Source organism: Anoplopoma fimbria, chromosome 15, assembly GCF_027596085.1.
Source record: "Anoplopoma fimbria isolate UVic2021 breed Golden Eagle Sablefish chromosome 15, Afim_UVic_2022, whole genome shotgun sequence".
In the NCBI taxonomy this organism is placed as follows: Eukaryota; Metazoa; Chordata; class Actinopteri; order Perciformes; family Anoplopomatidae; genus Anoplopoma; species Anoplopoma fimbria.
Window position 1 is genome coordinate 17,895,989 of NC_072463.1, and position 14,329 is coordinate 17,910,317.

Below are 14,329 nucleotides of genomic sequence, written 5' to 3' on the forward strand. Positions count from 1 at the left end.
AGCTTTAATTCCAGTCAACACATGAAACCATATTTGGTTTCATGGCAGGTTTTATGACCCGAATAGAAAGATTATTTGATTTCTATTGAACCATAAATACGAGTATGTGGATGAAATTTGATTAATAAAGTTTGCAAAGACAGTAATGTTATCATTCTGTCAAAAAATGATACAAAAAACTTCATAAACAGTTGAAGTCATGTGCACTAAGCAAATGAGCAGCATTCAATCAGGCCTCTAAATATTACAATCACTTTTCAAGAAATAATAACTTGTATTATAAAAAACAATTGATTTTATCCAGTGCATATTAACATACGTGCTAATATTATATAATTATGTCTAATACTATCTTTGCTATAATCCGTTCTAGTTAGACTACAATAAAAGAAGCAATGACTCCAAGTAATAGGCAAATGAAGCTGTAGGTGGCGCTGCTTACAGAGTGAGCTAACAGTGAGGAGGTCACAGTGATGGTGATTCCTGGCCTACAGAGATCACAGTTTTCACCACAGAAGAAGCAGGGATCCATGTTGTACAGAGCCTCTGAGTTGTAGGTTCTTGTTGCCTTTCTCGCTGTGAGACGGGGAAAATCATTTTTTATGATAATCAGTACATAACACCGTGTGTGTATCAGTGAAAAATCATGCTTGCTAGTTCATTTAACACAAGAAGGAACAGAATTGAAATAACTGTAACTGTACTCACTGGGTTCATAGTAGTCGTAAACATGCACCACAGCATCCTGTACGTGAGCCACTTTGTAATCTCTGATGACTGGAAGTGTGATACAAACCTCTGACTTGTTGAGCTGCAAATGGGACCAGAAAAGTGAATGTCATGACATGAAGACACAATACAACACAACATAACATTTACTCACCTTATTCTTTTATATCTTGTACCTGATGTAGGATTTTTTTTTCTTTTAAGTTAGCAACTAGGGTAGCCAACTACAGCAGCCCTCATGTTATTCTCCTCCTCAATTACACTTTAGAAGGAATTTAATAAGAAAAGTGTGGTTCTTTGCAGACCATAGACTAGAAATGGATACAGTCACTGCAACGTCACCCATTGGTTTGTGGGTCTATTGTACTCTCAGTGGGACCATAATATTCAAATTAAACATCGTGTTGTATTGAAGAAGACTGGAAACTAGCGATTGAGACCTAAAGTTATGTTTAAAATGTTTACTGAGGTAATAAATCAAGTCAGAAGTCGGTTCATTTTCTCATAGACTTAATTATTTTTGCAACCACAGGAGTAGCCCACCGCTAGCCAGCAGAAATAATGCAAGTTCAAGGCACTTAAAGGGCTTCACTTTTCATGAGCAGAGGTTGACCCTTACTGCAGCTAATACTGTGGACACAGAGGTCATGTTCTCAGGATTTTCCTTGAATGTTTTTTATGACCTGAGGAGGAGTTGTCATTTGAAAAATGACACACAAATGACACATAATGGGTTTGATGGAAATCAAATAAAATGATTGAATAATCCCCCACCATAATTATATACTTGGCGCTGTGGATGAGGCCATGACACATCATTTGAACCATGTTTACTTTTTTTTTTTAAAGCATTTATGATCAATTGAATTATTAACAATGAGGACTTGGAGATCTGATTCGGGTTAGTCAAACAGTTCTTCTGCCATGATTCTTAAAATGATCATTTAACACGAACAATAAGATTGTTCTGGTTCTGGTTTGACAAAATAAAACAATAATGTGGCCATCCTCAACATTTCATACCTGACCATGAAAAGAGGACATGATAAAACACTTACTGAATCCAGGTAGAGGCTGACTTTCTCAGGGAATATCTCCACATTTCTGATAAGATCTGTTTGGGTTGCAGCTTCAGGAGAGAGACGGAAACCACTGAGCATGCCCACGTCCAATAGAACCATGCCCGTTTGTGATATCACCTGATTGTCCTTTAACCTAGAGAGGACAAGTAGGATGAACTTTGGTGCCCTGTTTTGCGGAGCATTTGTCATGAATCACAACTTAAACTAAAAAATATAAATAAAAGAGAGAAATACAGGCATTTTTTTCACCAAACAGAAAGTAATTTGACATACAGGTCAATCTGTGTTGTAGTACTTACCCTGTGCATATTGATAACAGCATGTGATTGTGGTCTATTTCCTCAGTAACATCCACATTTAATGAGAAAGCCTCCTTGTCTGTGGCATTCTGTAGGTTCTGTGAAAAAGCTTTGGTCTCCAAGTTGTAAAAGATATTCACCTGGATGGATTCACGGAGATGTTTAAAAATATAAAAAACTTAGATTTAGTGGTGAAAAGCTTTAATTTACTGTACTGCCTGATACCCCAGCAAAAGATTATATAAGTCTGAAATGTAGATGATTAAGTTAAAATGCCTCAAGGTCACATTAACAGTAACTGCTATAGGAATCTCTCCATTCCATAAAGCAAAAATGAAATAGAAATTTGCATCTCTGTATTTGTTCCAACATTAAAGTATTGAATCATGGAAAATTCAAAACAGTATTTGGGAGTTTGTAATATCGGACATAATGAAAATATTAACCTTTCACCAAAGTCCTCCAGTGAGTGATCTGATGTGGAGACAGTAAAGGACCTCCAGCTACAGTATGTGTTCCAGATGGTAATTGCTGGGAGTCCATGATCATGCTACATTTGCATTTCACTGTTTTGGTTTAGCATTTACAATGCAGTGTGTTGTTCTCGTTGAAGCTACCATGCAAAGCTGCTGTGTTCAATTTATTCTGGTCATGCTACAGTTATTAAACCTGTTTTATGTTGACTTGTTTGAAGTATGGAAACATTCCTTCATTGTAGGAGGTTGTGGTGTTACATTTTCCTTAAACATGGATTGTTTTAGCAGAATTCATATCAAAGCTGCAAACTAGTACAATCTGTACCTAATGGTTAATAAATACAATGTAATGAATGTACAGACAAAGAAATAACGGTGACATTGTATTACTCTACCTGAAATATTGCAAATCCTCTTCCCTCCATGTATATATTTAGGTTTAGATCTTTGTCAAAATTGATCTAAGAAACATAAAGTAAAAAAAAAAGGTAAACAAACAGACATAGTATAGTCGCATGGTACAGTAAATACAGTATCATATAAAATATCCACTTTATCAAGCGTGCTACAAGCACAGGACTCCACCCAGGTGTATTACCTCTTGGCGATTATACGTCTGAAATGTGGTGGAGTTGATGCTAAAAAGCGACACAAATGAAGACGCTGGGGCAGATATGTTGAGCCTGAGGTCAATGGCGTTGGCACCGCTGAAGGCAGCGTAAGTAGCCAGAGCTTGGAGGGCAACCACTGTGTCCTGAGAAAGAAAATGTTTCACTCGTTTAATGTTTATTTTAACAAACAGCTCTTCATTTTTATTTCCAGCTGCATAGTTCAATTTTAGTTTCTCGAGATTCAAAAGCAGGTGTGGTGTTACCTGGGTCGTCCCGTAGCCTCCGAGATGGCTTCTCTGCTTGCTTAACCATTTCAAGATTTCAATGCCCTCCACCAAGCTGCCACGCTTAAAAAGAGCCAGCAGCATATAAGAGGCCATCTCGATCTGTGCTGAGCGCGCCTGCCAGACATGTGACTCCAGGCCAGCTGATGATTCCCACATCATGACTCCATCTTTGGAGGAAAATCACAATGTACGGAATCAGATTAATTGTGCTACACAATAAATAAAACACTCAATGCATGTCATTAGGGCTCTAGATCTAGATCTTAGGACCTTTGCAAGAGTCAAATTTGAAGAAATTTGGAAACTGCACCCACTTTACAACCAAAACAATTCTAGCACTTGACCAGATGGTGGCACAATAGAGTAACTACATACAAATCATCGAGAGACATAGGAGCCACAAGTTCTTTTTTATAGTAGCAGCCTTGATTAGTCTTTCAGGGTAGCAAAAGCAACATGTTTTACATTTGGCCTATTTCTTTAATTGTTGGTGGTAGAAAACTTTTGCAAACTCCTCTCTGACTTCTTGTCATCCCCAAACCTGGCAAGCAACATCTCTTTATATTGTTAATCAAAAGGAACCCTTGCTTTTTTCCAGCTTCAATGACTTAGCTGATCAAGCAGTTGTAAATTGTGAAATTTACAACTGAAAATTCTTTACCTTTAAACATCAGATAACCTAATTTCCGGTAAATTCACATAAAGGTGCTGCTAAAATATTTATGAAATATCTGTAACTCTGAAATGGTTTGTAGTCCAACGTTTAATCCATATCATGGCAATTTTACTGGATGCAATGCACACGGTATCAACAACAATTATAATACAAAGAAGGCATTAAAGTAGATTTACGTGACTTTTGCACATTCTTGAACAAAAAATAAACTTGACTTTATTACCTCTGTAGTCGGCTCTACTGCTGAGCTCCTCCAGGGCAGTGCCAGCCACAGGACTATTGGCCAGAGCTAAAGCATAGGCCACCAGACAAAGGCTGTAGTTACTGACCACCGCTCCACTGGACACTTTGTTCTCCAGGTACGTCTGAGCCAGGGACACATTACCTGGGTACATGTCCTTCACACAGACGAGCCAGACAAAGGTTCATCACTATCAACTGACTTATTTTCCAAGTTTTCTTAATATACAACACTTAGATATGATATACACTGGAGTTTGCAATAATTCTGTGAATTACTGAAATACACCAATTCCCCTAACTCACCTCGTAGCCGTCATACTCCAGCAGTGCCATCAGCACATATGCAGTGAGTCCCACTGAACCATTATCCAGTCCTCCCTGCATCTCCGTGGAGATCAACCTGCCCACCTCACTGAACTCACCCTGGGGCCCCTGGTGTTTCAAGAGCCAAGTCATAGCTCCGGTCAGGACGCTCTGGTCCACCTGCATGTAGGTCTGAGCCTGGAGGAAGCACCTCAGCACGAAGGCTGTCAACCTGAGACCACCGAGAGAAGAAATTAACTTTTTTCGACCACACAAATGAGTGATATGAATGTACTTAATACTACAGGATTTTGCCCACAAATGCATTGCCATTCCATTAGTGGCCTACCATGTGCTACCAGAGGTGTCGCTGGCTCCGAAAGCGCTGAATGAACCGTCATCTCGTTGGTAGGACAGTTGTCTCTGATATCCTTACAGCAGAAAATAGAACACGTTTCAAACTTAATCCAATAAAGCGTTGCTCAAAATATTAGCCCTGTTACATTTTAGGAGCACATTATTAACTTTTCTCATATTTTTACTGTATACAGTACGTTAACTGTAAGTTGGTGACTCACAGCTGCTTACCTTCCATCATGTAGCCCAGAGCCCTGCTTTTGATCTCTTTATTGTCCCCGATTGGTTTGTCCAGGTACTTGATGACATAAATACTCGGAGCGAAGTGGACCATGTTCTGCTCCCCACAACCAACAGGCATCTGAACCAGCGAATCCAAGTTGTTGATGGACAAGGCCAAGATATCACCTGTGTAAAGCAATACAGGAGGAAAGGAGGATAGGAATAATCTGTACTGTGAATTATTAAAACGTTTTCTAATCTTTAGTTACAAGGTATGGAAGAATGGAGCACCATCACAAGCAGAAAGTCACACTAGAGGCAAAACCTCCATCCTGCACCTTTGCTTGATTATAAAAAAACGCTCTCTATCCCTACAAGTACAGAAACCACACATTTGGCTCCAACTGAGGAAAATACTGAGGATTGCCTTTCTACCATGACAAAATCCCAACATCCCTCAACCTGAAAGGAGCCAAGTCAAACAGCCTGACAGCTGCTCAGAGTCTGCCCGCCATAAACATTCCTGTTTGATGTCCATCATTCCTGTTCTTCAACATTCAGAACCCGAATGTTTTCAGGACATATACCGAAAATCATCATCTATTCACAAAGGAAAATGCAGGTACATATAACACATGCCTCATTGACTACAAGTAAACATGAAGAGCACTCAGATGGAACTGCCACTTGCACAACAAGGTGGACAAAAATGGTGAACGTACCAACCAATGCCACATGGGCCCTCTGGCTGCCCGCTACCACATCTGGTGGAAAGGAGAAGGAGATGGATCTGGAACTGTTGTATTTCAATAGTGCCATCTCCAGGAACAGAGTCTCTGAGAAGGACTCTTCAACTCCCTCAGGCTTCGGGAACATGGAAGTTATTTAGAGAATTAACTGCATGCCACGTAGCACGTTTCATTTCTAAATGCACCTTGTTTTTTACTTGGTATTATTATTGGATATTATCCAGTGTTTCCATCATACCGCACCTTCACAAGCACTCTCCAAACAAGGCTGTCGGAGGCCTCCGCGGATACGGCGTCCACAGATATTTCCATCTCGCCCAGAGCCGCAGGCCTTATAGGGAACAGCGCTGAAGCAGACATATGACTCCCCACGCTGAGTTTTTGAGCATTTACCACCGAGGCGTCTCCTTTGTCTGCCAAAACAAACTCAAAGGCCTCACTCTGTGCTAGCAGCACGATGATCTGTGGAGAGAAACTTCCTTTAATACAAAGAATGTAACACATTTTGTGTCCCATAAATGACGGATACTGGGACGATACTATCAAATCATCAGTTAGGGAGTAAAGTGATACTTTCCAGGTCAGATGCTTTACCACTCCTACTTTAGCAAGAAAATTCCCCAAACCTAGTCCTCCATACCTGTATGTCGTGCTCTAAATGGTTGATGATGTTCACCTCCAGCACAATCTCCTCTCCTCTGATGAGGTATGATGGGACATCCAGAGACAAGGAAAAATCTTTGGACACGGTCAGCTGTGAATGAGAGAACATAAACCAATTCGAAAGCAACTTGGGCTAAGATTGTTAGCAGCAGTGGTGTTAAGATCTTGAAAATTGCTACAATTTTACACGGCACAAAGGTATTTAGGTGGTTTACAAGACAGTATATGAAGTGGGTAAACTTTTGAGCTTTAGAGATTCTCTGTGACATCAAGAGGAAAGACTGAAAATCAATTCCCCATGTCTCCTTGCCCTTTTCAGTACAAACAAAGAAGCACAACGTCCTCTTTCGAAAGGAAATAATGAAAACTGAATGATGTATAGAGGCATATAGTGAATAGTTAGTTACCTTTTGTGGCACAGGAGTGAAGCCCAGACCCAGGTTGTCTGACATCACCAGCGCAAAAGCTCTCAAAGACGAAACGCCATCGGGCACTGTTATTTTCTCACTTGTCCATGTTTGATTACTGATAGAAGTGACGGACGACAGCACAACACTGAATTTATTCAGCACAACACTGTCATTTGAGTCGCCAGCATATGTACCTTTCAGCACTCACCTAACACTAGTGTCGAACCACAGCAAGGATTCAGTGGCATCCATCCAATGGCTCCAGTACTTCTCTACCATTAGGTCATCTCCTTCTCAAGAAGAAGAAGAGATAGAAGAGATCAGTACTGTGCAAAATATCCGAAGGAAGAAGATAAAAATCCAGTAGAAATTGTGGGACAAATCCAATATGCTAAATGGCCACAAGAGGCACTCCAAATATAAAGTAGATGCTATTGACTAAGCGTGCTATTTATTATCTTACCATTTGTAGGTCCATCAGGCTTGTTTTTCTGATATAGTCTGGCATTGGTCAGCATCCTAATATTACATTCCTGCGGTGTGAAAGAAGATAACAATGGTACATCTGTTACAATAGCTGCTAATATTACATCTAAAATGTTTTTTGGGGAATGAATGCATGAAAAGCCTGTACTGAGAAGTCCACTATCAGGTCATGCATCTTAAGTGTAACAGCCAGTGAAATTTAGGTCAGGTCTCAGCAGGTTATGTAAGGAATAAAACCGTCTCAACTCTGTAGATGCCCGAGGAGATCTCGCTTGTTAAAATGACACAATACGCGGCACCGGTGCTGTGGAGATGGGCAAAGGTCATCTTAAGGCAGCCAACCGTGGTGCAGCTTTGTTTTCCTCTACCTTGCATCCATCAATAACCCTCAGGTCCTGGACCCAGCATGCTACAGTTACCAGTTCATAGAAACAGCGGAATCATCTCCTAACAAAGCAGACAGATGGCTTACATCCAGACTAACCAGTTTAGTGGTCACACACTGAATGGCCGTGCAGTATCAGGAAAAGCGTGAAGCGTTTACAACAGAATAAGGAGACTGGACAATATCCAAACAGGTAACTTACTGAAGGAGGTTCACAGGAGTTTAAATTTCAGAGATGATATTTTGCTCTTTTGTCTGAAGATGTACATTTTAAATCCTTCAGGTTTTTGGCAAATTAAAAGGGGTTCTCACACCTGCTCCACTTTTAAGTCGAGGTCAGCCTGCGGAGCGTCATCATGCGCCCCCATTACCACGATTCCCAACTGGGATCCCGGTTCAAGAGCTGTCACTTCTAGAGATACCTGTTCACCCGGCTGAGCTTTGTCAGTGCCCCAGCTTAGAGACCCCTGAGGAAAGCAGACACACCAACAATCACAGAAACTTCTAGGAGAATCGTGTAACTTTTAGAATTATACGATAAATACATTGAAAAAAATGAAAGTACATAGTTGTGTTGGTTGATGGGTATGTGAGCTGTGTCCATGGTGACCTCTCCGTCAGACAGGATGCAGTAGACGGTGACGCAGGCCTCAGGGGACCAGGACAATGTGGGGGTCAGAGTAAAAGGGGAGGAAGTCTTTGTCCCAGCGGACACCACCTGACCTCTAGAGCTCACCTGGAAGTACAACAATAGAAGTATTTGGTCTTTGCACCAACCACAAACTTCTTCTAATATTTCATTAAGCACAGGGAAGTCCATACATTCCTGTAATGAGCTCTAGATTGGCATTCTGTGTAGCATACAGTATTTTGGCATAGTGATTCCTATTGAAAACATCATCTTTTAACATGGGGAAATACTGCTGGCTTCACAGTGATTGATGTACTGGTCGGATATCTACTGTACACATTCCGGGAGTGAATTTGGTTTGAAGGATGGAATATTTTTTTTATCACGTCTCAAATTAAAATGTAACAACTCCATACTCAGCAGCAGTGTTGGAGGTTGTGTGGGCACATAAATGCTAATCATTTCCACATCTTCAACTCATGTGAAAATATATTAACATATATTGTGTGATTATATGTTCACAGTAGGATATTGTGATTTGGATTGATAGAAGAGAGGAAGTAGTGCTGAGAAGCAGCGTATCTTTGTAAAATGATATTTGTTTCCCACAAAACCGCAATTACTAAATAAAATAAATAAATATAAAATGGGTGGAGCAAGTAAGGGATATATAAAGTATTGGAACGGGAAATCTGAGGTTTTTCTAAAAGAAATAAGGCCTTTGAGAAATAGAACTCCTTCACTGCAAACAAATAGGACAGTTCACTATCATATCTGGATCTGGATAGATTTAATGTCAGTATTGACCAAGAAAAAATATATACTTAATATTTTTCAAATCGAACATGACAGAAAAACGCTGAACCCCAAGCAATCAAGTCGTTATTACCCCTTATCCATTAACCTGAGATAAATATGATCAAACTCATTTCACTTCTACAAGTTTATCAGCACTCTGTCTTTAAGATTCCTTATGTAGACATGCAATATGTCGTTATGCAGAAAAAAGTAAATGGCAGTTTTTCTGTATTTGTGTGATTTGATACATCTGACAACACATACCACAAAGTGCAGCTCAGTTGGTTGAAAGCTGCTGTTCACATCTATCTGAAGAGGCAATCCAATCTGAAAGTTAAACATGTAAAGGTAATTATGTCTTGGTTGCACAATTAACATAATCTACTGCAGGCATGTTTAATGTATTATTTCATTTTTGACGTACAGCAATGATGCTTAATATATGTTATATATATATGAGCTACCTGTGCAGGTAAGGCGTCGTTTGGGGAGATCTGAATATAGGAGCCGGTAGGAGAGGGGTGGTTGTTGTTGACAGTCAGAGTCTCCTCACTGTTTTGGAATCTTGCCTGAATATAGAAAATATGAACAGAAATAATCATTTGACGCTTATAAAATATATTATCAATGCGCGTTGCTGATGTTTGTTTTTAAAAAAATATAGAAAGTGAACTCTTTCATAATCTAAGGATGTTGCTTATGCTCTATTTAAGTTTATGGGTCTTGGGGTATTTTTCTTATTGGTGTCATCCTTCTGCACTGAAACTACTCATATTACATACAACGAAACTGCTTCTCCCCGAGGACCAACATTCCCCGTACCGTTAATCAAAAATACTCACCTGAATTAAGAGCATCCCTACTTGATCCTGTAACTTTAACTGGATGTGGATGTTCCCGTCCTCAGGCACTTGAAGTGTCAGAGTTGTAGGTTCAGCTTTCGTCGTGGATGTTCTCTGAGTGACTTCAATCACAGCAGAGTGAGTCAGATCCTCCGCGCTGAGTGACTCTCCGTCATATCTAGAGATCTTCAGCTGTGGAGTAGAAGGAAATAAAATTTGGAACATCAATTTAAAAATAGACGTTGAATAAACAGAATATTAATGATTCACTCACTTTTGTAGCGAAGAGTAAAGACGGCTTCAGTGTAGGTGGCGGATCGGGGAACGCGAGCTGGAATGTGTTCCTCATGCGCTGGACTTCAACTGTTTTGTTCACTTTAATTCCTGGGGTGACAAGAAATGATGTAACAGAATGGTTTTGAAGGTGCTTAAATCGACATAGTTTCAAAACATATCTCACTTGTGGAGTTGTCAGTAACACAGACAGCAACATGTACACTGCTGCTATTTTCCTGAAGCAGATCGTTGGCGAAGAAAAACTGTGTTGACCCGTAGATCTGAAAAACAACGGTCAAAAGTCAGACGATGGTGTTTACTATACCAATACTTAATGTACTGAATTTAAATTAAATCTTATAAATGAGCCCCATTAAAACCTCACCGCTTTAGTCTGTGTTAGAATAAATGAAGATGCAGTATTAGGCATATCGGACGCCAGTGTGACTGAGACAGTTAGTGTTCCCTGTACAGGTTGTCCACTGGGGTAACTAAAGAGAGAAAAAAGAAAAGTACTGCATCATAGATAGATAGATAGATAGATAGATAGATAGATAGATAGATAGATAGATAGATAGATAGATAGATAGATAGATAGATAGATATTTTTTTATTTTCGTGTCATGCACAAAAACGTGCCCAACCCTCATGGGTTTACAAGACACCATACAGTACAGCTGCAGTGGATCCACATCTCATCAGGTCACATTTGATTACAAGATGACATGTTGCTTCACCGCTCCATCTTAAACAAAACATTCTGCCTTCTCTCCCAGGCCTGGCAAATAAAAACTGCTACAAGGAAGGTTCCTTTCCTAAAACACAACTCAAGTTTTTCATAGTCATCCAGCCAAAAGAAATCAACATAAATGGAAGTCATTTTACTGAAGGGGACATGTGTAAATGTAAAATTATTGATTTGCATGAGTTAATTGAACTCACAGCACTCTCACTGATCCTGATATGTCATCTCCGACGAGGACCCGTGAAGGGGTCCTCAGCAGCACTTCAAAGAGAGGATGCTCTGCAACAGTAGACAGTACAATGATGGGAATGGCAGTAATTAAGTTTACTTATAAAAAAGACTAAGAGTCTATAGGATGGGTCTACAACAAATAGCTCGCAAGCTACCATACATTTGATGTCACTTTGTAAACCTGTTTAAATAAAGATAATTAATTGCCAATAACGAGTTACACTACTTTTGAGTTTAGTTACATCAGTGACGCCGTAACATCAGGTGACTGCTGCAGGAACTTGCCAGCCCATAAGAATAAAAAAATATATACTATTTTCGGGAGGAATGGGTAACTGGGTCGCTTTTTGGGAATGACAAGTCTGTGTGTGTCTCATTTTCGGTCTGAGCGTGCCAGTCGGTAAAAAAAAATCCACATTGAGCGACACTTCATAAAAGTCCACATCAACTTTTTTATGTGACTTTCCTTTCAGTGGCATCCTACAAACAGAGAAGATAAAGGAATTGAACTCAGCGACAGAGGCTTCGTTTAGTGAAGCACATCCTTACGAAACACAAAAAGCATAAAAAAGGTGATGACTGGGCGGCTGAAACAATATTAAAGGAACCGTAAAAGTAAGACGGAAAAGGTAGGAGCTTTATATACACAAAGTACAGCTGAGGCTGATGGGAATGTCATTAGTTTTGCAGGTATTTGGTCATAAACCAAAGTACTGGACAAACAAGAATATTGACCTGCTGGTGGCATTAAAAGAAAAGTCAGTAGGAGTCATCTTCTGGGGACCATGACTCTGTATCAATATTGCTTGGCATTTCAGTCTTGAGGACTAACAGTACCATCCTCAGCTGGTATGGCAACATTTTTTATTTAGCAATAAACTGATAGATCTATTACCGTAATGCTGCACGGTGAACGCTCTCGCATCAGTCACACCCTGTAGGGAAGAGGATGGGAGGTAGATGGGGAAGATGCTTTTCTTTTTCAATTCAACGAGCAGTATTTTAAACACCATGCTGCACAAAGGTAAAGTTATTCATTTATTTCAACCCTACGTTCACTGTGGTTGTGATCATCCACTGTCCAAGAGGATTTGGGATCGTCTGGGATAAAGTGAATTCCCGCAACACAATCCCCGGGTTCCCTGTGGACCCCCGCCTGTCGACGACATTCCCTCTGGGATCCTGCACGTGACAAAAGAACGTCAGTCAAACACCCCCCACCACCACACAATACCCGACTAAAGATCCATTCTCCTCCTCTGGCTTTGTTCTTTCACACAGAAGACAGAGGCCTACCTGTATGGAGACATCCACTCTGCCTTTGTACGGACGGTTATCCAACTGTACGGACACAACTCTGACTTTGACGGTGTCGCCTGGCTGGTACCGCGCTCTGTCCGTTTGAATGAAGGTGGAGACATTCCTGGGGCTGAAGCGGAGGGTGGTGGTGTTGGTGAAAATGAGATTGTCCTCTCTGTAGCCCCTCACCGTCAAGTTTAGGGGGGAATTCGCAGAAGAAGTTCCAAGATTCGGGAGCTATTGTATAAGCATTTTTTAAACACATACATGTGATATCAGGCTAAACAGGTGATTTAATAATTTCCAAGTATGATTCTCTCATCGGTAAGAAATAAACAGAATTCATACTCACAGGAGGGAGTGTTAGGACCATGGTTAAACCTTTAAAAAAAAGGATTCTTTAGCCCACTCAAAAGTCAAACGTTATAATGCAAATCAACCCAATAGCTCCTAGTCACTGCAGTTTCACCTCCTTGGAAGTCCTCTGTTTGGGCAACTTTGGTGTTGCCATGTGCCACCTCGGCCATCACCCTGCCAGGGAAGTCAGCAAGGACGGTGATAGCCAGCGAAGTGGGTGTCCCAGCATGCAACACCTCTGGACCTGAGATCAGATACAATGGCCTAGTAGAAAGTGGAAGAAATGGCTTGTTGTAGATTGGCAAAACAAGTTGTAGGACAAGTTTTTAAAAAAATGCATTAAACATAGAGATTGGGACTGTATTAGGACGGTATCAACAGACCACGTCACTCACCTGGATGAGTCCTGGGTCAAACCAGGCACAGCCAAAACCACGACTCCCACACACACAACCAGAGCCCGGATCCAGTCCATGTTTCGGGTCCGCACTTCGCCACACCGAACTGACAGCGACGGCTTTGTGATGTGACCTGGACCTACACGTTACGAAACCCCTCCCCTTTACTGTCTGTCCGCCAACACCACACTCACATGCTTATACACACTCTCTCTCACACACACACACACACACACACACACACACAGGAAGCATGCACATATTATAACACGTATATTCTTTGTCACACACAAAAGGAGGAGTTCACACACTCGTAACGCCTTTGCCCAGGGGGATGCGTCTCATCTGTCTTTTCAGGGAGGACAATCCCCGCCTGTCCATAGAGAAAGACGTAGTGGTGTAACCACACTGAGAAGAAAGCACGTCTTGAATGTCAGAAAGAACACTGCCATGCATGTAGTGTGTGACACCAAACCACCTGAGAGTTTTATCCTTGAACTAAGATGCTACTATTTGAATCTGTATTGCTTTTGTAAACATTTTTAAAACTTTATACAGAGTGGTAAGAAAACAAATCCATATCATTGCTGATCAGCTAGAGTATGTGTTAAACGGGTTTGACTTTTTATTCAAAATTAGTTTTAACAGTAGGGTGTTATTGAGGCTTTGTATTGGGAGAAAATGGTGACGTCATATATAGAGTACAATTGTTTTTGTTTTTTGAACTGTTATGCAAGTGTGATACAGAAAGATGGAACACAAAATGTTTGGAGT

General features: G+C 40.6%; 1 protein-coding gene across 1 annotated transcript; it reads right to left on the reverse strand.

Annotated features, from left to right (window-relative positions):
* Positions 1-373: 373 nt before the first annotated feature.
* On the reverse strand, positions 374-13,632 carry LOC129103781 (CD109 antigen-like). Its single transcript, XM_054614375.1, has 32 exons — positions 13,553-13,632; positions 13,270-13,421; positions 13,153-13,181; positions 12,798-13,037; positions 12,555-12,683; positions 12,397-12,436; positions 11,468-11,549; positions 10,911-11,016; positions 10,710-10,806; positions 10,524-10,633; positions 10,250-10,441; positions 9,872-9,976; positions 9,672-9,734; positions 8,544-8,714; positions 8,293-8,445; positions 7,571-7,640; positions 7,316-7,400; positions 7,105-7,222; positions 6,675-6,788; positions 6,278-6,496; positions 6,008-6,149; positions 5,295-5,471; positions 5,056-5,137; positions 4,707-4,938; positions 4,384-4,558; positions 3,461-3,651; positions 3,185-3,340; positions 2,982-3,047; positions 2,111-2,250; positions 1,788-1,944; positions 709-811; positions 374-576 (listed from the first exon to the last, which is right to left on the reverse strand). The coding sequence occupies exons 1-32, from the start codon at positions 13,630-13,632 to the stop codon at positions 374-376; spliced, it is 4,179 nt and encodes a 1,392-aa protein (XP_054470350.1).
* Positions 13,633-14,329: the final 697 nt, after the last annotated feature.

Excerpts from the sequence above, each read along its gene's own strand:
- LOC129103781 (XM_054614375.1), bottom strand. The coding sequence starts at position 13,632 with ATGGACTGGATCCGGGCTCTGGTTGTGTGTGTGGGAGTCGTGGTTTTG. Across the intron at positions 13,182-13,269 it reads AACAGAGGACTTCCAAGGAG|GTTTAACCATGGTCCTAACA; the intron begins GTGAAACTGCAG and ends TTTTTTTTAAAG. Across the intron at positions 8,715-9,671 it reads CAACTGAGCTGCACTTTGTG|GTGAGCTCTAGAGGTCAGGT; the intron begins GTATGTGTTGTC and ends TTGTACTTCCAG.